A 27,835-nucleotide genomic window follows, 5' to 3' on the forward strand; every position below is an offset into this window, starting at 1 on the left:
CGTTGACTATCAATTATTTGGGTCTGGGTCACATTTCTAAATATCCGCTGTTATCGTTTAGACGTGGTGCCAACTGGAGGTCAGGATATGGAAGACGGGACAATTTGTCCGTCGCTTTGGTGTTGTTTATTTTATATATGAGCCTTTCTCTATTTCGTTCAAAGCATGGCACTTGGCTACTCGCGTTACCTATGATTGCTATAACCGCGTTTATCTGGATACGTTTTCTAATAGATAGGAAAAGTCAACGAGAACGCAGGTAAGCAAGACAGGAGAGTCCAAAGTACCGACTTTCTGCGGAAACATCCAGTTGTTCAGCAACAGCTTCCCAGTCCGTTCAACCAGTGCCTGACGATCCCCCACCATAAAAGACTGTAACCACTCATATACCGCTCGAAAACAGGCAATTTTAATTACGATCTGTAGGCAAAGTTACAACTACATGGTGCGCACTTCAACGACGAACGGTCTAAAAGGCTTTCTCCCAACGGAACATGTATTGCCCTTTAAAATGCATCGAAAAAAATAGCGGTTACTCAAGCATCGTCGAGTAAACGAAGATGTAGGGTTAGAACATTAGTGGATAAACCACCATAAAAGTGGAAGACAAGAGAATGGGGGCAGAGACCTATTTGAGGGGTTACTGCAGCGAACCGTCACCAAGCGCTATACATAAACGCATACGCAGAGAATAATTAAACCGTACTGAGTATATGATGGTAATGATGTCATGTAAATAAGCTGTTGTTGGTTTACGCTTTTTCCAAAAACATCGTAGCTGGTACAATACTGTAATTATTTTTAATAGTATTACTTTTGCTCCGAGCATGATATATATATATTAAACTGTCCTGTTTTTCTATGTCTGCCATGAACGTGCAGTGTACAGTCATAGCTGTATGAACGCATGGTTAATTTACAACGTAAGTTTTTACCGAGACTTTTCTAATGACCTTTTGTAAAAAAACAGATACCTGTTTGTTTGCTGAAATAAAAAAAAAACTTACGACATTATTCCTAAACATTTTTGAATTACTACAAAGTGCAGCACGTAGCACTATACAAGTTGAACCCCAGATTTTGGGGGATGAAGCAATGAGGGGGCGATACAATGAAACCCGTATAAAAACCTAGATGTCTGTTTTATAGATACAGAAATACTATAGAAATAGTAACTTCCATAAATATGTGCCTATTACATGCACGCATTAACAAATACAGAATAAAATATCTGTTTTTGCTATACAATGGACATTTAAGTACGTGTATTATATGTGCACGATACTGCGGATAAGGTAATCATGCCATTACATTCGTACGCTCGTAAGGTACTTGCGATATTTCCATTGCCAATCTGCTCCGCTTTGAGATACCCGTCTTTAATTGTCATTTTGATAGTTTACGCTAAGAGTGACATTTTTTACTTAGGTGGAAGAACAAAAGCTGGCGCTCAAAAAACTGGGATCCGAGTTAAAAATTAAAGGGCCTTTAGGCCTCTTAACTGCTAAACAGGTTGATAAATTTACTTGGACGTATTTACTTCCTTTGAACGAAAATAAAAGATTTTACGTTGCGCCTAACTGATTAATTCTCTAAGATTTATATAAAAGGTAAAAAAGCGACGTACTCACGGCGTATATTCCGGCCCACACTAAACTGCTAAAAAGTAGTGAAATTTTGCCAAAACCACGTTAATGCCAAGCGATTATCGTGCGAGTTTAAGGTGCGCAGTTCTTTGTTCCAAGTTCCAATTTAGCTAAGGCAGTATAAATAAAAAAAGAAAAACGTGTCTACAGTCCACCTGCAAACGCCAAAAATCTACACACGTCTGTATCAACTCGCTCAATACCACATAGCCATCGCGAGAGTTTTCATTGTCATATTCAAAGGTAACACTCCGACCAAAGCCTTCTCTGGACTCGCAGGGTCCTCGCGACTCTTTTTAAAACATAAACAAACGCCTATTGTACTCAAATCTGCCTGTCTCGCTCAGGACCATTGACGAAAATTCTATCGAGCACATATTAACTACAGGAACAAGTAGCCTATTCAAGCTGATAAGAATTTCTAATATTTCTATATATTCCGCTCTAACTAAACTGCTGTAATAACCAACATCGAACCGAACGATGTTAAACTTATTGTCGAAACGGGCCTATGTCAGTCGTGTCAACGCTGGAAGGGCGCTGTAGTCATTTAACTTATAAACTTATATAACTTAATGGAGAGATTTGAAATGAGATCAGAACGTAGCCTAAACACAGCAAGTCAGGAAGCCATCGAAGATGTATTCTAATGTAAAATCACCCTTGTTAGTCCATACAGAAGCCAAATCGATAAGAAAAATCCACGGAATTTCGTGAATTCGTGGCGGCCAATTTGGCGAAATTCCAAGATGTGATGCGATACAAACTTACTTGTAGTATTCTAAGAAGTTATGGGCTAGTCGGGTCATGCGGCTAAAACCAGACAGTTAACACTTACAACTTAGGTGCTCAAGTCACTACCACACCATATGGAAAAAAAATATATTTCCTACACTTTTCTCTTTCGTATTGTACTGTATATAAAGCTACATTTATATGTTCTGTGCTCCATACGATAGTGTTTATAACGAAAACGTATACGTATGTGAAGGTGTATTACGAATAGCTATATATATATGTACTTATATAGGAATATAATAAAAGCCACTAATATGCTCTCGTATACGAATTACGATAGCCAGAAAAAATAGCCATATGCATATGTACAATAAACTAACACTGGTTTAATAACGTGATAGTGTTTTCAGTGTATTTCAACATGATAGTCACTTTTAGTTAGGAGGACACATAAACGATACGTTCATAAACTGTAGCTAAATTCGCCGTAGGCCTGAAAGTTAGCTAGACCTTTGCCTACATAGATATTCGCAAGGCAAAAAATGAAAAAAAAAAACTATGCAAATAATTAACGGAACTACGGTTTGGAGCACGACCTCCTGAACTAGCAACATAGAATTAACCCGCTAATGCTTGAATAGTAAATTTACGATGTTTTAACGTAACATTGTGCCCTTAAAAACAGCCAGTTATTAAACTGTGTGTCTGTATGCCTTAGCTAGGACGAGAAGAATTACGACAACTATGTTCATGAAGATGTAGTGAGCTTCAAAGCTATCTTTGATGGCAAATGTCGTCGGCCTGAAATTGCACTTCACCTATAAAGGCAGTAAGAGGTGTCAGAAAGTGCGGCTAATAGAGTAAGCAAGCAAGCATCACTCTGTTTGAAGGTCTCGCAGCCCGTGATAAGGCAAGACCGAAAATGCTCGACGTGACCCCTCGAAACAACAAGCCTTATACTTAGTTACCTTGCTAGGTATCTAAGCGTCGTGTTTCTAAACATCGGAACAGTAATTATTCATTATAGAAAGCCAAGGTTAAATATGAATCTATTTATTAGCAGATAGTATGCGCGCTAAATTCCAAGAAACATACTAAAAACCTGTTGTTGACTGCGGGGTTTTTACGCCTCATTAATGTTGTCCAACTATTACAGATGAATTCAGATGGCAACGTTTTCACTGACAGGCCGTGAGGCAGCGTCCGTCCGTCCGTCCGTCCTATTAACGATGTGTTCAAGTACGGTGCCTCGAGCATTACGTTCATACTTGTAGGACACAACGATATCCGCTCAGGACAAACGTCTGCGTTAACCATTAGCCGTTTTCTATAGCAGGTCAATTCAAATCTGCTACCAGATAACATACTGAAGTTATTATTAATAAGTGCTATGAGAAAATGCAAATATCTGCACTCTACCTTGTTGCCGAATCAATACAAACTTGATTCTGTTAGCGTTGTCACGTATTACCGTTCTGTACGTATACATGTTATTATAGTCACTGAAGTTATGAAGTAGCCGTCACTCAGAAGAAACAGTGACAGCAAGATAGAAATCGATTATTTTTGGCCGCAGGTTGATTACATTCTGCATCAAAATTAGATACTCTTCCTAGAAAAAGATTAATGTTATAATAATATAAAAGATCAGAGTTAGAATTGTAAAACAAAAAAAACTTCAATTTGTATACCATATGTAGCTCACACTGTCATTGTGGCAGACTAAATGATCTTCAGTCACTTATTTTGTCAATAACCTTGGACAAAACTAGTGTTTTAAAGGATAAGTAGCGTGTCATATATCGTGTCTCGTTGGCAGAATAGTGTTTAGTGGAAGCACGCATGACAGTGGTACGAATAGAGTAAGATGATTATATGAAAATGTCAAATAAAATCACGCAAATTTTGTGGAAGCCAACTACGTAGTTCTCCGTATTGTAGTAAAGGGTCAGATTTTCATCATTGTACCTCTTCCCGGTGATACAACTTCGGATCATTCACTTACGAAGCATCTCCTTTATGGCCGGAATCGACTGTCCGATCGACTGATGTACCTGTGCAGTATATTCAAGTCATACGCATCCATGGCCGAGGTCTAATTCATCTTCAAACAGATGGTGTTTTTCTCTCATTTTGTTTCGTTCGTAACCGCTTCGATACCAAACCTACTTCGTGTCTCCGTTTCGAGAAGCGACCGAAGCACCAGCATTAAAGAGTCAATCAGGGAGCAAAGCTCGTCGACTACTCGGATGCCGACATGACCTCCGTCTAATTACTTTTTCAGCTGCGTTTGTGAAGGATTAAAATCGCGGCAGTTTAAACCGCTCATCAGCATGGCGTGATCTAGTCGATCTTCTAAATGGACATAAGGCTTACTCCTTATTACCGTAACTATGGTAATGCCATTGTGTAGGGTTATCGTGCTGACGCCGGGGCGATCGTATATTGCAATCAGAAATTGTAGTGTATATATTAACCCAGTTTCCAAGAGGCAACCCTACGTGCCCCGAACTATCGGAGCAGTCGATGCTCTCATCGTCGCCATATGACGATTAGTAGAACGTAGAAAGATCGATAACGCACTTGGCACCAATAACTGACCTAATTCCTAACAAAATGTTGATACATAATAGCATAGATTAATGGATATGTCTGTCCGCTAAAGATAGCTGCAAGGAAGTATTTCGAATTGACTGATCCAGCTATGAATCTTAACAAGCAATATATTACTACTGACGTAAGCACATACTATAGGTCCGAATATCTGTGCTAGTTGAAAAGCATACCGCATATGTACTACACAATGAGTGCAAACGTTTTCACATTGGCACTCATCCATCGATAGAAAGCGTACTACATCGCTAATTCGGTAGAATCACGCTCAGCGACGACTGACTAAAACAAAAACGCGTACACCATCAACTTGGCTTAACAACATTTAAATGACTTTATTAAGTCTCAGCTGTGTATTTAGTTACAGTCTTCAATGGACTATGTACACCGACAGGATAATACATATTGCTTCGTACCCACTGACAGTTTAAAATTATAAATGTAGTGAAGCTTTGGGATCATATCATTGCGTCCATTTGTTCCTCCTCAAAATATCTAAGTATACTTATATAAATATTCACTCTAATTAGCCAAATAAGCAAATGATATTTGAGTACTTCACCCGAACATCTCATATTCGTTTCCTCTCATCTAAAAGCATCTTTCGCCGACTAGATACATGGTTTACCACCTCTTCTCGTTACCTTGGAAAGTTTTCTTTGCGCCTCTCCCACCTTAGCGTGTCCCGGCTCACGCCACACTTCCTACTTGTAGGTCTGGTGTACTTCGAGGCCATACGTGTGACACGTGCCCAGTTTCCTATAAGCGTGTCTCTCCGTACGGATAGACCTGTATATGACCTTGACCTTTTTGACAAGCCGGGTGTCTTGTAAGCACACAAATCATGTATTTGTAGGGAAAGTGTTGCTTATGAAATCTGCCGAACAACTGGAATAGTTGATTTTTTACTTTGGCTGGCGTTACGAATCAACAGAATTGCTGTACGTGTGTTTGTGATATATATATATATATATATATACTCTGCAGCGACGCCATAAGTGTTTGTGTGAAGGCTTGTGAAGTGGCTAACGCACGATTTCATCGAAATCGTTTTTCGTCATTCTTGCTTCACTTCTAAAGCTTCTCGTGACGTTGCTAACAACCTCGGAATCGTTGCGCATCTGACGTTTGGACGAAGACGTATTTATACATAGCAACACGTTGCGGGATGTATTGACGCGCCAAGCCTTCCCTCTTGAATTTGTAATATGTCTTTCGATTGCTTAAAAGCTATCTACATAGATATAGAACTAGTTCCGGGTTTCGTACGACGCGATCGACACAGAACATCGTAGATGGGCAACGACGCAGTCTGCTTTCCCAAATGAAACAAGACGCAGATATCTACAAGGGTACGTGTAGATCTAACATAATGACGATCAGTATAATACTAATTTCGACTACAGGTCCTCTAATGCCTGTTCACGTACGATCGGCAATTGTGGTGCCGTTACTATCATGATTATAACAACACGCCAGGAACTTGTTCTACGCAGTCCGTGACCAGGCTACAATATGAGACAGTGCCCATTTTTCAACTTCATATTTATAAATGTTCGCAAAATTTTAGCCCTCTTGATTTATCGTTTCTTTTCTATGCGAGCAATCAATCGTTGACTATCAAATGCATTTTCTTTGATATACCAAGCTGCTAGCACAGTTGTGTAACTCGGTTTGAAAATCCTACTGTTTTAACGTCTGTACACCAAAGATAAGTACGTCGGGCGGCAACGAATAGCGTTACATGAACCTATCGTTTGAACGAATGATCCGAAAGGGTTATGACGTGCACGCCGACGAGAACTTTCTAGCTGAAAACACGATTCAAAGGGCGTTTCTAAACCTAAAAAACGTACTCCACGTTTTGACATTCACTGAAATTGAGCTGTTCTCATGGAAGATGAGCGTTTAGATGAGCTGATGTTCTCTCGATACGCAGCTCCCATTAATTTTCTTAAGGACCGAACTAGAGAGGGAAAGCGGTAAATCAAAGCAGCTGTTACCTGCTTAAAATTCAATACTGCAACAAAGTCATAGAAAGTGCAAGTTCAGCTTTAATGTTGAAAATGGGCAGTGTCACTCGTATTCGTATATGAAGCACAGTAAAAACCCAGACAGGTGTCTACATTTACACTCGGTCCACACTGATGCAAGGCAAGGTCCTATCTAAACAAACATCTCCATCCGCGCAGTCGTATAGAGGTAAGCATTCTTATTCGCCCCTCAATTCAAGCTCGCTACTGCTAAGTTAAACGTATTTAATTTTTGTCAGGCTACATATTCCAAGGAATACTAATAGAGACGAATGTGTAGTGCCGTCTATGAGATTCGACTTTTACTTTCGTTGTCAAGAAAGTGTACTTGTTATTACTTCAGAGTAACGGTAACTCAGATTTTCCCTGTATAAAGAGGCTATTAATTTCTGCGAATAGTACTTTTCTCGGCAGACCTAAACAATTCTCCCCCATCATCATCATCACACCGCACAAAACAGCCACAGTCTCGACCACTGCTTCTAATTTAAACCATAAGCATATAGGCCAATATATATATATTGGTAGCTATAATAAAATATAAATTAACATCGTTAAGTAGGTTGTATTGGTTATGTCGTATGGTTTTGCTGTACAGAAATCAAAATTAATTTTAAATTTAAAAAAAAAAAGCGCCTGATTCGCATATTTCAAGATGGTGCCATTTTATATTGATGGGACATTTCGAGACACCTCTTTATTCAAGGTGCATCTGTACTCTTTGAGATCTGAGAGCGTCACTCGGGCTTTCAGCAAGCAAGTGAGTCAACAAATATCCGTTCGGTTCTGAATATGGTCTACATCGTGAAACAACAACAGCGGCGGCGGAGACAGCTCGCCCTGCAAACTTTGCATTGCATAAGAAATCTTCTACCACTGAATAATAGCGTGAATTGTTGGTTCCGAGAATTTTAGAAAAACAATTCCAGTTACAAAATGGGTCCCGTGGAAGATCCCTTTAAGGATGAGTAACGAGGAGTTGAGAGCTCTAACAATAGTTGACCTATCTCGAAGCCATTGGTACTCAGCCAGGACGTAAGTATATACCATTTTTGTTCGTCTCGGTCAGGTTGGTATAACAAATGAAATAAATAAACGGGTGCTGGATGAGTGGTTGAGTGAGTATCAAAAACAAGTAAAAACACTTGCTTGTTATGGCTCGTGATGAAAATCGATATTTTTTCATAATGGCGGAAAACTATATCACCCGGGTGCGTCAACCGGTCGGGCAGTATGCTAGCCAAACGTACAACTGCTATAATTTATTGGATGGCCTAGTGCAGGTACGAGGAGTCCTGGATCATCTATTACGGTCGAGGATGTATCATCATAAACAACTGGAGTTAATGAAAAAAACTTCTACATTAAGCAGCCAGTACTAACAAACAGAAGCAAGCCGCTGCTATTGCACAATGGCACTTGAGCTCGGATCGCAAGAAGCACGATGGCAGAACGTATTGATTGAGGCTCTTCGTCATCCGCATACTCGCCAGGCGTTATTCCCACAGATTACAATGTTTTCTTTTGCAGAATTTCAACAGCTTCCAAATAGGGAAATTTCAGCCAAATTTCTAAACAGATTCCCGTACATCAAACTTGTATAGCGGCAAAAAAAATGAAGATTTCACCATTTCAACGACAGAGGATCATAATGATACATACTTTGATTGAAAACACGATCACTGCCAAGAACCCGCTTGGGGCCGATTCAGAGGAAAACGAACTGTTCAATGTGACCAGCAAGATTTCATGCTAGCACCTTGCAACAGCAGTAGGAGAGCTTTCCGTTGCTACTATATTATCTCTGCAGCGGCATGTCGTTTACCTAACGTGTATAAACGCTCGCCTCACTTAGCGCTGGCCAGCAGGCCCATCGTGAAGATGTCAGTCTTCCATGTTGAGCGAGCTCGGACATATAATACACACGGATTGAAAAGAACAATAGTCAAAGATGTCATGATTTGCTTAAAAATGTGCCAAAATGATTTTCTTTCGAGTTAGTTGAGTTATAGAGAATTGAGTGGTTGATTGTGTAATGACTGTTTCCTCTTGTAACAGTTTCAACTAGTTTGGTGGAGGTAGCAAACATGTATTACTACATGTTATTTAACTAACATCTGAACTGAAGTAGTATATCGTAGACAGTTGGACGATGGCTGGTCGACGATGAATGCCGTATGTACAGGACTATAATTACTAGTAATATAGTACATAATCATACTACCACGAGCCATGTTTCCTTTCCTTCCCTTTCTTACTTTTCCAATCAAACAATTTTAGATGAGATTCTGCAATACATATTCGCGTCCTATATACACATGTAGAAGGGCATGGGTTTTTGAATAGTTTCACATTCAATCTCTGAAAGAACATATGAAATTTTCTCCTACAGATGTATGGTCATCTTTTGCTATCTACGTTTCGATAAGTAGCTAGATAGTTAGACTTGGTTTTGGCTTCCGTTGTCGTTCCTTTTTCCGATCTTTGTCGTTCTGTGGCTATTTTTTTATACGTATTTATGGCTATATTTTTAACATTGACATATATATGCGAAATAATTTACAGATTCTTCTTATTTAGTACAGAGTGCCAACGGCTGTTGGCGATAGCCGGGATCTATAGTACGAGCTCCACAATCACGACGCCTTCTATACGGCGACGATAATTGCAAAGCAGGTTTCTGCTGCCACTGGGTCCTATTGCAGCAGATATACAGTCGTCTCTTCCAGCCGCGTTCTAGCAATTCTCATAGTGAATTATTAACTAATAGTTGTTGACATGTCTCACTCGTATTTTCTGTTCTATTCGATGATACAGTTTTGTCGTACCGATATCTGTCGGCACGGGACGAAGACACAGATCCATTGTTGAACGTGAGCACGCATACAACTATGTTTTATTTGTGCTAATTATCTCAGTACTGAGCAATCAGCCGTCTAATGATAAAAACGAAAAATCATACAAGTTTATATCTGCCTAATATCTTAGCAGAGAAGTCTGGCACTGCTGACTGAGAAAACATGAGACGGCCGGCGTCAGAGATAGATTTTTGCCGACCTCTTTCAGATCCCTCTCATTCGCCTTTACCCTCAGACGAATCAATCAGTTTTTTACAAGATCGCTGTTGAAATTGGCATCACCCAGCCATTCATTCCAAAAATAATAACAGTAGCTTCGTTCAGCAGTATCCGTTAGCATTTTTAATAAATAGATTCATTTATACTATCTACGGATGTATGTATATGGTATAATATATGCCGATAGTTCCAGCCGGTAACATTTAATGCCTATATGATCAGCGTTTCGGTTTTGGTTGTCAATGTAGCAGTCTCCATCCGCAGCTTGAGGTTAGGCCGTACCAGCTGCCTAAATACCAGCAAGAAAGAAAGTACAATTGAAAGGCCTAGAAAGACACAGGACTATTCAATAGGGGGTCAATGTTTGCATCGTCATTAATAGGTTTATTCACGCCTCTTTACAAATGCCGTGCTAATTACGGACACAGCTGGTGTTCTACTAAAACAGAATATAGACAAGATTTACAAGCTATCATGTTGTTACACGTGAGCCTTACGAGACGAGAGCATACGCGGGCTGTCTGCAATAGTTACATGCTTTGTAAGGCTAGAAACCCGACTGCCGTCTGTTTCGAGTAACGCGTTCACATCCTACTGACCCACTCTGAATTAATTAAGGAAGCATTTAGATTTTGCTTCGTACAAGATACATAAACATAATATTACATAAATCGCTTGGGTCACCGTTCTCCACCATACACCGCAGCATCATACGAACCTTTGGCCTGTTACCCATCCTGGATGCTGGTGCAAATCGCTAATCGTACTAAGAACAATAATAATCTATATTGTCTATCACTATATTTCTCCAATCCACCCGCGACCCCACCTTTCTCCTGATTGCACATTTTGAAAAAGCTCATACACTTGTCTCACACAGTCCTTTCCAACTATGGTTCCTTCGTAGATGGTAAGCCTAACGCGATGTTTTTCTTTTATAGTGTTAGCCAATTAACATATGCTGCAGCATTTAGACGCGAGCTTGACATCGACTAGTCGTTTGGTACGATTCTTTCCTCTTTGGTGACTATTGTTGTTGTTGTTGTTGTTGTTGTTGTTGTTATTGTTGTTGTTGTTGTTGTTGTTGTTGTTGTTGTTGTTGTTGGCGGCAGCGATTGAAGCTGAAATTGATTTACTCATCGATGCGTCGATTGATTTGCTCTGCGTGAGCTCAGGTGAGCGCGGGACGGCCTGAATGACGACCTCATCTCTGTAATCTATTGGAGACTGATCGTTGACTTTGCGACTTTCCCGTAAGCTCGTCGATTCGTGATGGGTTTCGTTGCCTCCGTGTATAGAGGACGAGTCACTCTTATCCATAAATTGTACTGAATCATGCCGTAAGAGATGACTGAGATTTAATGCTGGTAATATTTCCGTCTCGGGAGTGGCCACAGGAGGCGTCGCTGCTACGGATAAAGCCGAAGCACGTTTCTCTGTTGTGAGAGCAGGAGTCGAACGGAAACCGACGGGTAGAAAAAGAATATGAAAGAAAGAGGAGCGAATTAGTTTCAAATACACTTTATGGTACAAAGACATACACAATGTTTGGGTGCTGATGACAGTATGTTACCCGTACATCGTTAGCCTTTGCTATTCATGGCCATATGTGCAAGCTAGAGTTTATGTAAATGGTCCCCTTGAAGATAAGACGTCAAATTAGCTTATTGATGTTATATACTACTAACAGCAATAATCTGCACTGAAAAAATAAAGTCCAAATTCATCAAAACCGCTTAAGCGAACCGGACATCTTCGAAAGAGAAGATCATATTAGTCCTTATCTGGCGGTTTCAGACTAGTCATACACAGAATGCCTAAAAATGGTGAAATCTATTAAGAGGTTAGTGAGTTGTGTGTCATTTCGGAGGCTGTCTTAAAAACTATATGATTCGTTCGTTCGTTCGTAAAGACATACATATTCAAATGTTGTGTTGTGTACTTCAGAACCGACAAAAATGAAACAAGTTACACATAAGTTGACTTAAAAGAAAGCACACTCCGCTTAGAACCGTAAAGGGCTATTGGAACCTCAAGCACAATCCCCCGTGCTCCAAAATATAGTTTTTCTTATTTAAGTTATTATAATAAGTTGTTACCGCATTTAACGTACACCTTTAAGCGCTTAGTAGCAAATACGTTTGGATCAATCACTTTTTAACCACGCTGTACCTAGGGTGCAACAGTGAAACTTAGCAAACCCAACGCAATCGCACCGCACGCAACAGCATAAAAGAAACAAAGATTATTCATAAAAAACCGTTCTCACACACATATATTCACCCATTGTTGAACGAAAACAAAGGTTAGTTCTACAAATGACGTCATTTACCTCGGTTAATTTGTGCTGCAATCGAATCTCTTCGCCGACCTTCGGCTTCTGTATCCTCCTCTTGTTTACTTCGTTCCAGCCTACGGAATGTTGGGTCATCGTCGTCATCATCATTTTCGGAACTCGAACAGCTGAGCCTTCGATGCCTCGAAGCTGTATTGAGTCCGCCGGCAACAAGGCTTCCAGGCCTCGCATTTAATTGGGTGGCAGCTGTCAAAACGCCACCTGTCATCGTCGCTGACCCTCCACCTGCCGTACATATGGCCTGGCCACCGCTCGTGGAGGCCGACGTACAGGAACCCGTGTTCCCGGGAGTCACGGCAGCAGGTGAGGATGTTGCGGCGGCAGCGGATTGCAGAAGCTGTGGACTGGACTTTACAGCGTGCAACTTACGCCCCACAGGTTGGCCTGGCGAATGAACGAGCAGTACATCGAGGGCATCGAACAGCGTGGGTATAGTGAGTGGGCAGCATGGACAAGACGGTTAGCTAGCAAGCGATTATGGTCCAGATGGGTGACCCACAATTAATGATTGCTAAAGAAGAAATGAGTAGTGCACACAATGGGACAAGGAGCATTTCTTCTACGATATCACAAAGTGATTCCTTTCCACTTGAATTGTATAGTCTTATAGTTTTCACAGTAAAAAAAAGGGTGTCAGCAGTTATTATAATTAGTGATTCGTTAGTTTTTGATTGCTGTTTGACTAGGATAGAAAAGGACAGCGCAGGCGGTATCTGCCGCCAAAAGCATACGGCAAACCCAATAAAATAGTAATATGGTCGATCTTTTAATATCGGTTTAACTCGAGTTAAGTATTTCTTCGTTTAGTCGGTGAAATCAAACATAAATGGGATGATCGAGGAAGGTTGGCTACATGTCTATCGTCAGAGCGCTCTGAACCCTTCTCATGTCATGCTTGCTAATAATTAGAGATGTACTAATAGAAGTGGAAACGTAGAAGCGTGATTCTACTCAGTTTTACGCTTTTGACTATTTATATTGTTCTTTTGATTAAGTTTTACATACAATATAAAGAAAAAAAGTATCTAGATAGTTTAAGATGTCTTCATATAGCGTTGGAAAACGTTCTCGTAACTGTCCAGAAACTTTTGCTTTATCTTGTAGTGTATATTGCTCGTTTTTGATAGTGCATACATTTATGAAAACCTTCAAAGCGTTTCTAATGTAAGAGCATCCAGCACTCCAACTGTTGACTGATTACATGATTAGTAGCTAGCAACGGATTACGTGACTGTAACTTCTGGCTGGTTGCTGTATGGAAGGTAGACGTGTTGATGGAAGGTTACGTCAGATATCTTTAGGCATAAAACATGAATCCTAAGTTTTCTGTCATCAAAAGGAACGGATGAGTATTTTTTGCTTTCTGTAGGCCTGCGAAGTTGCACGTTATTCACGCTGTACCTAAACACACTCGACTTCAAGAGGAGATGTTGCGCAGGGGTACGATTTTGGAGAGTGTAAGTTAACAATTTATGCAGGTTGAGATCGGGAGATATAAGGAACAAAGAGCCGATTTCAAAACAGTTGATACAAGGGTCTACTACAGATATCCGGTCGTCGTGTCCCGTTTCGCTCATCACATACGGCCGGCGCAACTGATTAGTTCCAGAAGGAAGTAATTCAATAGTTTAGCAAAGCATAGTAACACATAGGCATCTACGTTGTGGTCAATGAGCTCACATGTATACGAAAGGCTTATATATATATGGCACATTTATTATTGTTTCTTATCATGCGTGATCGGGTTGTGGGCAGGGTGGTGAGATGAAAATTCGAAGCTGGCTACAGGGAGCGAACCTGAATTGCTTTTTGATATTAGCACTTTATCGGCAGTTTGCTCGGGGTAAATCGAGAGATCACACGGTTGAGACACGTCTGAAATAGGGCCACTACGGATGGCTAACTCCACGGATTTTGATAGGATTCAACGGTACATTACATATCGCAATGTATTGAACTGCTGGTGATTTCTAGGCTTAAGTATAGATCCCTTTTCCGCTGTATGGACTTAGTAGGGGCAGTTGAAACTTTCTTTACCTCCCGTGTTCTGTTTGCCATTGCTATTTGCCGTTAGTCTCGCAGTTGTCCAACGGAAACTAATCAGTGGTACAAAAATGACTACGAGGTGCAGGCCAGTCAATATGGGACTATCGATTAGCGTTAACTTGGTTCATTTAGTAAAGTCAGATCTGACACAATAGAGGCTCATGAGTTCATCTAGCTAATTGGGTAAAGTCTTTATATCCACAACTGGAAAAATATCCGCCGCCACTGAAGTCGTGACAGCCAGCCTGCAGAAAGAAAATGATCGTCGTAGATAACGTAAAAAATACTTGAGTGACTTAAAATTTTTCGTAAACGATATCATCTAAACACACATGATCTTTTTTTGCTATACGAATCATTATGAACGAAAGTAACGAGCTGATAGTGTATCAATATGTCTGGACTAATCTCTTTCATATGCGTTACTTCCAACTTAATTACAAAGCTCCGCTTCGCTTCCGTTACAGTTCCATCAAAAAAAAAAAAAAAAAAAAAAAAAAGGTGCTTTTCAGCCTAAGAGAATTCTCATAGGCTGGTTAGCATAGAAAATTCTAAAAAAAAAAAATTAATTTCTCGTCAGTAATACGAAAACCACGAACATTTAATTAAAGCTTTCGTCGTTGATATTCTATCGGCTCTATAGTGTATACCCTAGCTGGATACTTTTGGATAAACAAATAAATACAAGCTTTGATTTTTCTCAGAACAGAGACACGGAGCACAGTCTAGAAAGTGGTAAACGGAATTCCTAGGGGCATTTTTGCCCTAGCACAGTAAGGAGATAATACCGAATGAAAATGTAGACATTGGTCTCTAAAACCATTCTGCCACACCTTTAGACAAATCCAAGACATCTCACAAGGCCTACATCTCTATGGTATTTCAATCTCCGTTAGATTATATGGACTCGACAAGGTCGCCAAAGCTGGCCGAGACAAGCAACTTAATTATTTGTTGTCTTCTTCTCTTATTATAAACAATAACTAAACTGCAACAGGCTTTGAAGTTATTTCACATGGAGCTTGTAAACCTAAGTTATTCGAGAGATCAGAGTCGTGTATTAAGCACAATGAGTAGCAATTTTTTGATGCATTTATTTCATAACGGTGTCATTTACGTCCCGGGCGAACATATAAGTAGCAGAAACGAACCATGATCGGTTCACACGCGCTTTCACTCTTCATTTCGACAGAGTGATAGAAAAATTTAGGAAAGAAACGATCGTTCTTCGATTTCTTCTATTCAGATTTACCTAATTAGCAACGAAATCGCTGACTAAATAGTCTTTCATGCTATACAAACGTGTCAATAAGATTTATTACCTGCAGGGCTGAGTTGCTGGTTAACGTCGCTGTCCATTGACTCGTCTTCGGCAGAACTTCCAGAGGGGCACAGCTGCTGCTGGGAGGTGGAACCAGTTGCACCAGCCCCAGTCGGCAGCGAGAGCATTTGTCGGACACTGCTGTTATACGCCCCTGCAGATGGATGGCCTGGACACGGTGATGAACCTTCTTCGCTAGCTGGGCTCGACCCTTTTTCTATAATCTGTAACCATGTTACATTATGTAAGCTCGACGAATAAGGGTAAAAATTACATTACCATTTTCAAGGGCACGCTAAATTGGGTTTTGATTGACGTTTGACAGTAATAAGCAACGTTTTTCTTAAAATGTCTAGTTCTAAAATTAATATTATGTATAGCAATAGATGGTGAAAAATGTATATCATAATTTACAGCAGGGTCGAGATATAATTTAAATAGATAAGATATTATAGAGAATTTAAATAAGAGAATAAAAATATAATTTTGCGCTTTTCTTAAAACACGTATGTTTTTATTAGAAAATAGTATCTTTGGCGGCATTTTTTTACAATGTATTTAGTTTAACTGCAGTCTTAAGCGGCTTTTTGTCTTGTTTATGTCCTGGTTGGTTTATTTTGATCATACTGTAAAAATGTTCAAAAATGAATAGCTTTCCCATTGTTTATTCACGGAGAAGTAACCTAGATAGGGGAAAAATGTTAACGCGAGGTATTAAGAATAGAATATTATACAATATAAAGCTATTATATATTTTTGCTAGACGATCATGTCAGACAACTAGAGTCGTTTACATGACATTAAAGCAGTAACCTTTTAATCATTATGAAAGCATGAGGTAAAGAGCCGAAATGGCTATACCTACAACACATAACCATAATAGAAATTCTAATAATTTCCCTCAATTCACTCGACAACGAAGCGTGGCCTTGGAATGTCTAAGCATGGCTTGACGATATGGCTGACAGGGGCATCGTTTATTTTACAGGATGCACACTGTCCGTACGAACTGCGTACCGCTCGAAAAACATAAATTATGTCATAGCAGATTCGAGGCAACACCTTAAATTCTCAATCACCTTTCTACTCTACAAGCGAGATATATTATTCTCCCGTTACACATTTTATAGATTTATCAAAAGCTCTGCTTACTCCACATAATTTCTTCATTAATAAGTTTGATACTAACCGTTGCGACAGGTATAGTTGCAGCACTGATCTTTGGCGAGGGGCCAGGACTAGCGCCGGCTTCGTCCTCTTCGCCCTCACGGACGATACTGCATTTCCTAGCCAAGCGCGCAGGAATCATGAGCGCATCCAGCGAATTACCTCCAGTGCTGCTCAGTGCATTGTCCACGGCCGTATTTCCGGCTACGCACGACCCTGTACTCATCGGGGTCCAAAATGTCGACTGCATCAACGCTGGTCGAGCGTTGTCTACCACTGCCTCTAGCCCAGTACTGTTATTGCTGCAACTAGTGTTATTATCTCTATAGCCATTGCTGCCATCCTTGATATGAACCTTGTTATTGTTGTTGTTCAGATGAGTAGAAGCACTTGGAAATTTTGCTGTCTCTGATGCGGTGGCTACAGTAGCTGCGCTACTTGTCTTCGCTCTAGGCGAGTCGGGCAAGGTAACGGGACCAGCGGCTTTTTCGGCTCCAATGCGTGAGATCATACAGCCTGTAACATGCGGATCAGCACTGGTAGTTGTTGTGGCTCCTGTTGTCGCCTGGGCGCCTGGCGCGACCCGTGGAGGCTGGGCGAGTATTTGCTTGCGTCCACGGGTGGGCGTCTTGACGCCCAATCGAGTAGAGCGAAGCTTCCTCTCCGCGAGAAGAAAGTACGTTGCTGTTATGTGGTCATATGTGTTCTCTTCGAGAGCCCTTCGTACATAGAAACGCGGGAACAAACAAAAGGAGATGGATATATAAACAAAAACGTATCTCTATTTTAAAAGAAAATGGATACAAACGAACAGGAGCAATGTCATGGCAGATAGACTTAATCTAAGCATATACGAACTGTATTCATAACGTTTCGACAAATTATTCAGCATTAGCTTCAACATATAGGTCCAACATACTCGTGAATCTGCTCCTTTGAGGCGATATTTCCCTGGACCATCTTATGTACAATCAGCTGGTGTTCATCTTCGGAGAGCTGCTCACGACCTACGAGGGGTCCAGCCTCCAGCTGAGCCACGTCAAGACCACGTAGCCACTCGTCGGTGGCAATCTGCTCCAGAGTCGCTCGTTTTTCTGGGCTACGGACTAACATTTTGCCTAAAGGCGACAAAACAATATTCAAGGCAGATTAGAAAAATAGTGAGGCTTTTCTTTCCTTTCGAGTTGTAGGCAGGTGGATAACATTGAGAGCTCGACAGACAGGCATCTGGTGAAACGTTATTGAATAGACACACCTATAAGTGCTTTACATTGATGAGAAACGTGTCCGGGAACGTGGTATTTGCAATCCATAATCATTGTAAGCGTTTCACTATCATTGGCTTCCTGAAATGGCGCTCGTCCAACAACTAACATGTACAGTAATACTCCCAAACTCCAGATGTCTGAAATTGACAAACGGTGACAACTGTTAGCTCTTACGAAGCGAGTTAGTTGTAACAAGTCCTTTATCGTCTGACGCTAACGCTGTAATCTTTTGACGTCTAGAGAAAGACGACATTACGCAAAAGAAAAAGTGCTCTGTTACATGGAGGATTCTTTATGGCATCGCGTATTGTCATACACAGTCAATAAGAGACATTAGCTTGGAAAATACTGCAATTTTAATGAAAGACAGCCAATTCCAATTAGACCATCACAGGTTATATCTATAGGCTTAAAGCTCACTGCAAGATACTGCACCAGCGTCGAAATCGACCATAATTTTAAACGACCTCAGTCTAAGGTTTCCATTCAAGCATAGACCTATAACAAGAGGCTCCCAGAACGGTCCCATAATCTTACGAGAGTAACCAAAAAAACTGTATACAAACTTCTTGAAGTGTCAACATGCTACAACCATAGCTCAATGGTTCGAGAAGATCAATGTGCCCCTCTAGGCTAAAACTGCGCATTTCATATACTACACATATCATTCTATCAGAATGCAGCGAACAATATTTTCATAGTTACAGCAATATCTCTCTTAATGCACTGAGTATAATAGTGAATTTAAAATTAATTCCCGTGTCTATTTGTACGGGACAATTACCTTGCTGCCTTTGACGAAAAGGCATGGTAATTGTAGGACTGATTTTCTGCTAGTTGTCTTCTACTACAATACAGATAAACAGAAACAATCTATTCCTTTACTGAATCGTACACGGTGATGCGTTTTAGGGCATCAGGGCCTATTAAGTGACGCTAAACTACGCTTCTCCCCTTAACGTATTCTTGATTCGAATCTTCCACTTTATTCGAAATAGAACAACCGGAAAGTTCCTACTAGAACGCCTCTTGCGTAAGGGAAAAATTGCGATTCGACTGAAAGTACTATAAGTGTAAACTTGCCACCCTGATGCTAATAGTTTTACGTGCAAAAAAAGGTGGAATGCCTCGTTGCGACGGTTCGTTACCTTCGAATTGAAGTTTTCGACGTCTGCCACCCCCAGCGCATGGAAACGCTAAGTACGAACTCTATTGTCCTAGGTCAAAGCCATATGCTGGCAAATGATGTAGTTTCTATTAATGTTAAAAACATGCCTGAAAGATATAAAAAAACATTGTCGGCATATTTCCAAAATACAGCCATCTTATTAAATCTGATTTGTTTAAGCATATCGGGATGTACCACTGGGGCCAGATAAATGATCAGAGAAAACCGAATTTGGCATATAGATGGAGTGGATTATAAATGAAACTATCACCAATATAACTTTTCTTTAGATCAATAACGTAAAGACGGCTAACTGAGCCTACTTGCTAAAGGACGCTTTTACATGAAAGCCCCTTTTTTGTAGCCAATAGACGACATTCTCCATTCCGCTTCTAAGTTCTATTAGCGTAGGATGTGAGGAAGAGCCGAGACAGGTTACGGCCGACTATTATAAGCCGTCCACGTGCATAAGTTACTCCCAGTTGATTTGGAAACGAGTCCGTCTTCAGTGGACACGAATAACGCTAGCTATCTCGTTGGGCTGCTATCCACTTCCTAATTAATTTGCGGGACTATTTTCTTTTGTGTACTCGTTCACATGGACTACGGGTCCACGCAATGCTAGTGGCTTAGAGACAGGAAATTATTATTATACCTGAAACATGGTAAAGCACACATGCGCGTAGGGGTATATTTCCACTGCTTACCGACTTTCGGCGCATCGTAAGAGTCTCCCAACAGAATCTCAGGAGCGGAATAGGCTAGCGATCCGCAACTGGTTTCTAGTTTCTCTCCAGGCAAGAACTTGTTGCTGAAACCGAAATCGGTCAACTTAACGACACCCAGCTTATCGAAGAAAACGACGTTTTCGGGCTTAAGGTCCCGGTGAACTACGTGAAGCTTGTGGCAATATATGATAGCTGACAGAATCTGGCCGAAATAGCGACGCGCGTGTTCTTCAGAAAGACCTGGAAGGAATCATAATGAGCTCAGTCAAAACTAGTAATCAATGCGATTAATAATGGGCGCTCAAATAAGATCAACAATTTTAATCCCGCAGTCGTTTCGTTGAGTACCCTATTTTTACGCAGCATATGTGCATATGACGGCATCAAATACAGATGACGTATAGTAGTTGTAAAAGTATGTACCATGTCTCCTAGAAACATCTGGAACTTCCGTTAACCTGCAAATGTGTGACAAGCGCTGGATATACTAAAAAGTAAGGGAAGTTGTCTTCAGAAACCTCCATGAGAACGGCGTCAGTGATTGTCGATTTCGCTGAACTGCCGGCACTCAAATACAAAAAATAGAACGGAGATAGTACGCACAAAGAAAAATATATTTTAAGAACTTCTAGAGTTCTTCGTCGCTGTATCGGTTCAAATGAAGAAAACACAAAGCAGTACATATACCCCTTCATGTTCCTAATGCACAGTATGAATAACACCTAATGGCGTAATTGTTTTAGGTTTTTTTTTAATAATAATTTTTTAATAAGGATTGCAATGAAACCCTACCGATCAGGTGTGCCGTTCTTTGTCTGCCAAATTTTTATTTAATTGTTCTAATGTTATATGGTAGCTAAAGGAGGCTTACCCGACAATGGTCGGAAGTTATTTATGAATGCGAGGTTTTCCATTCTTTTTAGAGGTGCATGTGCCATAGGAACGTATATTGCCCCTGTCCGGCCAGTCCTGCTCAAGATTTAATTTAATTAGATCTTTCTCACTTTACGTAGAGATTGGGAATGGAAGAAATGCATAGACGTTTGTAGACGTAACGTTAATTTAATTGCAAACATTATTATAATACATTGGTTGTTTTATTGATGAAGCTACCCAATATTTCAACTGAATTAACAGATATAATTCGTCCGCATGGCTACCTTGCATTCGCATACAGCATATACATCGAAGCGCGTTCAATCGAAGACTGCCACTTCCAAATACAGGTTCCACTTATTGCAAAGAACACAGTAGAGTCTACGAACACTGAGCGAATTTCGAATACTGGCGGGTAAATGCCCGTCTGAGGCATCTTGTTTCCTTCAACCTTAAACAGACGAGAAGCCAATACGACTAAAATGTCAAACGAAATGATGGAAGTCGATTGAGATGGTGGATGCTTTTCCCATAAATAAGCTACAGGTGTGGATTAAGGCAACATAGGCCAATGGCCACTCTGCTTTTTAGATGTAGAAATACCGAAAGCTTGGTCAGTGTGTGGTTAACGTTTTATACAGACTGTTTCCGTCGTAACCTGGTGCGGGTAGTTACATATCTAAAGGGTGATAGGCACAGCTCCACGAAGATGGCTATGACCGCCTAGATGAATTTGCTCGGTAGCATCCTACAATTAGATGTATGAGATTACTATATTATATCATATTCATATACGCAACATAAAACTCTCGTTGCGTATATTTAGAAAGTTTATTTCTACAAAGGAATGATGAGCTTCTATAATTATAGCGCAGTGTGGCATGCGTCGAGAACTTGTTCGAGATAGACCTTACTGAGCGCAAATAGACAGCTCCTCGATTCGCACAATGAACATCAACAGAGGCTAGCCTGCACATAACTGTTCTCCTGAATGAAGCCCAGACCGGTCCCATTGGTTTGTTCAACTAGTTTTTCTGCTAGCTTTCTATCGCTGAAAACGGACACGTGACAACAAATACGGACATTGTAAAAATAGCTTGTTGTTACAGCCAGAATATAGATCATATTAGCTTTAGATATATTTTTTCTACGGAAACTGTTTGTTCCTTTCTACGTACGTCTTCTAAGTGTGCCTAAAGGCTTACGTACACATTGCGAGTGCTGACAGGAAATCGAGGTGATGCATAAGCGGTACGCTGTACACTATGCGTAGTTACTTGCTAAAGAAAAACTAACATGCTCTCAGATGACAGGCCAACCTATTTCTTTGGGACACATGCGCCATATCATAGGCAGGATACAAAAAAAAAAAAAGGTGTTTTTCACGTCCTATCGCCCGTAGAAGACGATTCGGTTCTTCACTGCATATCACACCCGCACGTGTTGCTGTACAAATACACTGTGGCTCGCCTATCCTAAATCTCCCATATCTGAAACGAGTTCCGTGGCATTAATGAAACTTTCGTCAGCCTGTGTAGAGGTCGATACTCTTCTTACAAAATCCCATCGTAGGTCGTTGGCGGTGCAAATGGTGTTTATTGCTTAGTGTAACCTCCTCGAATGCCGTCGTGGTTCTAGCAGCTGCATATTGTCATTATAAGGCAGGGCAGGATCCCATGGATAGTGCATAATGCCATTCATTGGTAAAATTATACAATGCATTGTGCTAGGCGCCAGCTGTCTCACGGAACACCTAAATCATTTAGGGTTCTAAATTTAAATTGTCTGCTAAAAAGGTTGTGTGCGCTTTTCTCATATGGCATATGTTTATATTTATGTAAGGGGCGAAACCCTTGAGCTAGACAAAAACACAAAGGTCAGATCATACATAGGAGATATATTTCAGGTAGCAAATGTAAATTTTCTCTCTCGACATTTCAATTTCCGCGTTCCTTTCTTGCAGCGTTCATTACTTTGGTTTTTAGTGGAATGAAGCTGGCATCAGTTCTATTCAAAAACTGGTCTACGGATGGAATAGAAACATTAGCAAATGCAACAAAGTTACCTTCACTTAGTCTACGAACCACACAAGTCGGAAACAAGCATGTTGTCACAAGAGACTCTGAGAGAGTTTTCACAAGAGAGAATGTTGCAAACAACATAAGTTCATAATAACAAATCAATACTCAGTACATCGTCTGAGCAGAAAACAACATAAAACAGTAGTCCCGATCTATTTTTTTCGCATTTCTGCCAGTATGAAACTTTTAGCTCGACAAAGTTCACTTTGCTTACCTTCCTATAATTCGATCTCGTTTCCCGGCCATCACGACTCTAAAACATTACAATGCGGAGATGATAGATATTTGGTGAAAGCTATAACCGACGAACGAAACACAGTTTCTCCTTCATTTCGGCTCCGCAGCTGTAGTTGCCATAAGACCCGCAAGAGCAGCGGCAGCCAGATATCTGCGGCGGTGCCATCTGCGATCACCCACGTCAATAGTGAGAGAGCTAGCCGTCTGTCCGGCGAATTGTCCTTCAACCCATTATTTATAAGGCAGGCAGGCAGGCAGGCAGGCAAGCAAGCAAAACCCGGTTCCCTTTAAGTCCCTCGCTGAAACCTTTTCTTCTCTTTAGCTGACTCGTTCGTCGGGCTTATTTGGGTGGTGGGGAACACTTTCGCTTCAGAAAATTCCAAGATCGCAATGCGTCAACGTACCGCGATATTCGAGACGGTGACGAGACAGGCATGGAATTTGCTGCTGTTCCTGATGCGGCCGCTTCCGTTCTGTGCCGCTCGGCCTTGCTGGGACGTCGGGCTACGCTAGCACTCAAGCTCCGCGACGAGCTTAGTCACAACCCCCACCATTGATTTAATGTATCTAGCCTCGTAACTCGATCCATGCATAGAATCCAGATAGAATAGTACTGACATCTTGGTGGACGGTAGCTATACGACCATGCCATCGTACAGCTAGCGTTTGGTTAAGCGGTTTGCACAAGGTGATGGATTATGACGAGCAACTAGTAGGAACCGCTTAGTAAAGTCCGAATATAACCACAATCAGCATTGCCATCCGCGTCATTGATATAGACAGATATGACCTAGCTCGTCCAGTCAGTCATGCTAGAATCGTTACTCGCTTTAAATAGCTGCAACGGCTCTAACTGAATCCGCAACGGCTGTTGGACGTACGACAAAACTATTCTTTTAAAGTCAGATTTGTATGGCTGTGTACGTCGATGTACGTCCGTGGCATTAGGCGACATTCTCCCAGCAATCCAACTTGAAGCGGTCAGCGATAGAATTGATACTGACACTCGAAACGATTGTCCAACAGGTGCAAGCGTAATATATAAGAAGACTTTCAAAGGACAGGTCCTAGAAAGTGCCGAAGGTCACGAGGCAATCGAAGCGCGTTGTGCGGAACTACCTATTGTAGCGTCGTGTATAGGATTGAATTAAAGATAGAAATTCATAAATCGTAATTGGCAGTTTTATATGATAAGCCACCTATTTGATACGAAGTAGACGCGCGATATAGTTGGTGCTAGTAGCGTGTGGCTGTGCGGTGAACGCTTATTATGAATATGAATCACAACGTTTACAGACCGAAACTCATCGTGCAGGGCTAGAAATTCTAGGGCAGAGATAGAGAGATAGATGTGTTAGAGACTCATAATGTTCTCAACAACCGCACTGTACGGCTACTACCGTTACGGACCACCTCGTTGGGTAGTAACACTAACAGCTGTGTATATTGGCTAATAAAAAAAGAGATATCAGGTAAATTCAGCTTTGCAATTGATTGACATCTTTGCATCCAGTTTGCCGGACGGCACATGGTGATGGTTTCATCCACTTGTTGATTTTACCTAAGTACCAAACTATTTTAGTCCTTTCTAATAACTGTGTAGGTATGTTATTGACACTATATGCCAAACAAATGACCGGCTTACATAATCAGTTCATTGCGACTAATTAGATTCTAGAGTTAGTGGGGGGCAACCCTTGCTCGGTTCGCATCGCGTCCACAAAAGTGTAACGCTAGAAACCGGCAAAAAAATTGGTTCTATAGGGATAATGCTTGTCCTATTTGAAAGATTATTGCTGATCTTTAAATTTACAGACACACAAGCATATATGTGTATGTAGGATAAGCATACATATACACTTACAGCCTATCCCATATTAAGGCTTGTGGACTCATCTCTGTCGGTCTATCGACTACGAAGGATAAAACAAAGTCATTCTAAAGAACTGAACTTCGACGCGCCTGCTACTACCGATTGCTGGACTTTACTTCGCAAAGCAACAAACAGGCGTCCATAAAATGATTGTACTTAAAAAAGTTATGATCAGGTGCGCTATGTGGAGAGATGCCTGGATTTAAAACATTTGAAAAATATGCAGATCTATGTATCTGAAAGAAACGTATCTTCCTTGTTCTAGATAGTTACATCTATAGAACTAAGACTAGCTTTCGATCAAGGTCAAACATAGAAGCGCAGCATCTCTGATTTTTGGTTTCCTAAAACATACTATCAAAAACAACAGCCATGGAATTGGTGTCGCAGCTATGCTATCAATCACAGGAGTGTAAATAAGCTGGCTTTCTAGGATATCTTTGATAAAATCAATTTGATTATTTTATTACTAACATTTGGTTTTGGGCTAGCTCGAGGGTTGGCCCCTACGCTGGTCTTACAGTGAGAGCAAGTCTTAAAGTTTAATTTAAAGCTGACCTGAGGTAGAAATGCGCGGCCTTTTTCCTTCTACTTAGAAAAGGAAGAGAACACTTATTATTATTTCTTACGCTTTTTTTTCTTCTAGCGGCAGCATGTAGCGTCGCTAATAGTAAGTTTCATACTGCTAGCGGCAATAAAAAAGAAAATCCTCATAAAGCGTTAGCAGCGATGTGCCAACTTACAGTGCTCTTACTGGCTACCAGTCGCCTCATTTTATGCTCGACGATAATTCCGGGCATACAACTCCAAGCATTATATATAGGTATATATATATATAGGTATATATAGGTATATATATATATATAGAAGTGTTCAAATTATACTATATATATGATTGCGCAACCTGTAAATTGTGTTGATAGAACTACATTTAGATTTAACCGATTTAAGGGTGAAACTTCATGCGTAAAAACAAACCTTAAGACTCGAATGAACCAAAAGTGCGTGACCTTCTGCAGCCTGACGGCCTATGGCATCATTGATTGACAACCTTATTCCATGGAACAACGTATGGTACACAGGACTTATTTGAGCTGCGGAACCCAGTAAGTGGGTTGTCGCGATCCGCGGATAGACAAAGCATTAGTATTGTTTATGCTCGTTGTATTTTCTCTTAGACCTAACGTGTTAAAAAAGAGGATAGGTAAAGAAAAGAGATCGTACGAAATGACAGACAATCATTTGTTGAGCAATACCTGGGTCGCTGGATACAAGCTATCTTCTCTGGGCGAAACACGGAGCCAATAGATAACACCTGAATTGATCAAGTGGTTCACGCTAAAGGCGAGAGAACGCAAAAAAACCTAGGTTAGAAACACGTTTGGAGGATGGTTTCAAGTGGACTGAACGGAATGTCTACTGGACACGTGTCTGGGTGTGTCTCCCAATACAGATACACAAACACTGCAATACTACGATGTTGATAACGTGGAGAAAACTAGTATCTAGTATACACAACAGATTAAGCTGGCTTATTCGAAAATAAGTACTCGAGTCTTTATGAAGCGATTGTATAGAGTGAACAAATATGTATAGTCTTCATATATTATATATTTCAAACACCATTCGTTGATCAGCTTCGTATTGACTTGTCTCAACAACATGTTTCGTATCAATCCGGTCATGTTAAATCAAATTGCAACTGTATCAGCAAAAAAAAGTAGGACGGCTATTACCTAGGAAACGATTAAGAGATCTGCTGAGGAGCAGCAGCAGTTTTATATAACCCTCTCTAAGCTGAGGGGATAGATATAGTGTATCGTATATAATGATAAACTCGACATATATGTACGATTGTTGCCACTCTCATTTCTATCGCATTCAACTAGGTCGTTCGCTGGATCCGGTTGTTTGTTTGAGTCAGATAGGTTTGTTGATTCCTTATGACTGTCAGCGGGGAGTATTCATATACATCTTGTAAGCTAACAAGAAAAGGACCTGTTTGAAACAGGTCCAGAACCTCAGCCTAGATTTTACGGACACGAGTCGCGTTTAATTCTGGTTTATTAGCGGGCAGCTGCGTGCAATTTAAGTTTTAAATCGTTTTCATATTATCGATACAGAAATACATGGTACATACATTTTTAACTTACATTAGAGTCCGTGGTGCTGAGATGTCAGAGAAGTTAGACGCAGTCCATCATTTCCAAAATATGGTCAACTATAATGGATTAGAAACTGCATAGTGGGTGGCTAGTTAATGGCACATCATATTTAGAGAACTGATCAAACAGTGGGAAAAATGAGATTTCAAATCGGCTTTAGTGATTTTATTCTTATTTTGAGGAATACAAGCCTGTAAACAAAAAATAAAAAAAAAAACGGCTTGTTGAAGCCGGATCCCCGCGAACATTGTAAACTGCGTGCGAGTCTTATCTACAGAAAATATAAAGTACGTTTATGAAACTTGCTTTTTTGTAAGTATACAAATTCGTTCTCTGTATCCACCACCTTAAAGTGTAAGCCACATTTTTGATAAACCCAATTAGTAGTTACGGTGGTTTTTTTTTTTAATGAGACACCTTCCTTTGCTACAAAAAATCAAAC

At 40.6% G+C, this 27,835-nt stretch overlaps 1 protein-coding gene and 1 long non-coding RNA gene across 4 annotated transcripts in view; one reads left to right on the forward strand and one right to left on the reverse strand.

Annotated features, from left to right (window-relative positions):
- Positions 1-4,302, forward strand: part of LOC111259510 (uncharacterized) — a 10,804-nt gene extending 6,502 nt beyond the window's left edge. Inside the window, exon 2 of the long non-coding RNA XR_002679678.2 lies at positions 3,541-4,302. This is a non-coding gene — a long non-coding RNA (uncharacterized LOC111259510). The remainder of the gene's footprint in view (positions 1-3,540) is intronic.
- Positions 4,303-5,307: 1,005 nt separating this feature from the next.
- Snrk (SNF related kinase) overlaps positions 5,308-27,835 on the reverse strand; it is a 103,658-nt gene continuing 81,130 nt past the window's right edge. For all 3 annotated transcript variants that reach the window (XM_022831580.2, XM_022831579.2, XM_022831578.2), the window contains exons 4-10: positions 20,141-20,401; positions 18,253-18,402; positions 17,917-18,115; positions 17,020-17,716; positions 15,832-16,054; positions 12,440-12,847; positions 5,308-11,543 (exon numbers count right to left, since the gene is read on the reverse strand). In XM_022831580.2, the coding sequence (XP_022687315.1) occupies positions 11,059-11,543; positions 12,440-12,847; positions 15,832-16,054; positions 17,020-17,716; positions 17,917-18,115; positions 18,253-18,402; positions 20,141-20,401 (2,423 nt within the window). In that variant the 3' untranslated portion in view covers positions 5,308-11,058. The remainder of the gene's footprint in view (positions 11,544-12,439; positions 12,848-15,831; positions 16,055-17,019; positions 17,717-17,916; positions 18,116-18,252; positions 18,403-20,140; positions 20,402-27,835) is intronic.

Source organism: Varroa jacobsoni, unplaced genomic scaffold, assembly GCF_002532875.2.
Source record: "Varroa jacobsoni isolate VJ856 unplaced genomic scaffold, vjacob_1.0 scaffold_340, whole genome shotgun sequence".
Classification (NCBI taxonomy): domain Eukaryota; kingdom Metazoa; phylum Arthropoda; class Arachnida; order Mesostigmata; family Varroidae; genus Varroa; species Varroa jacobsoni.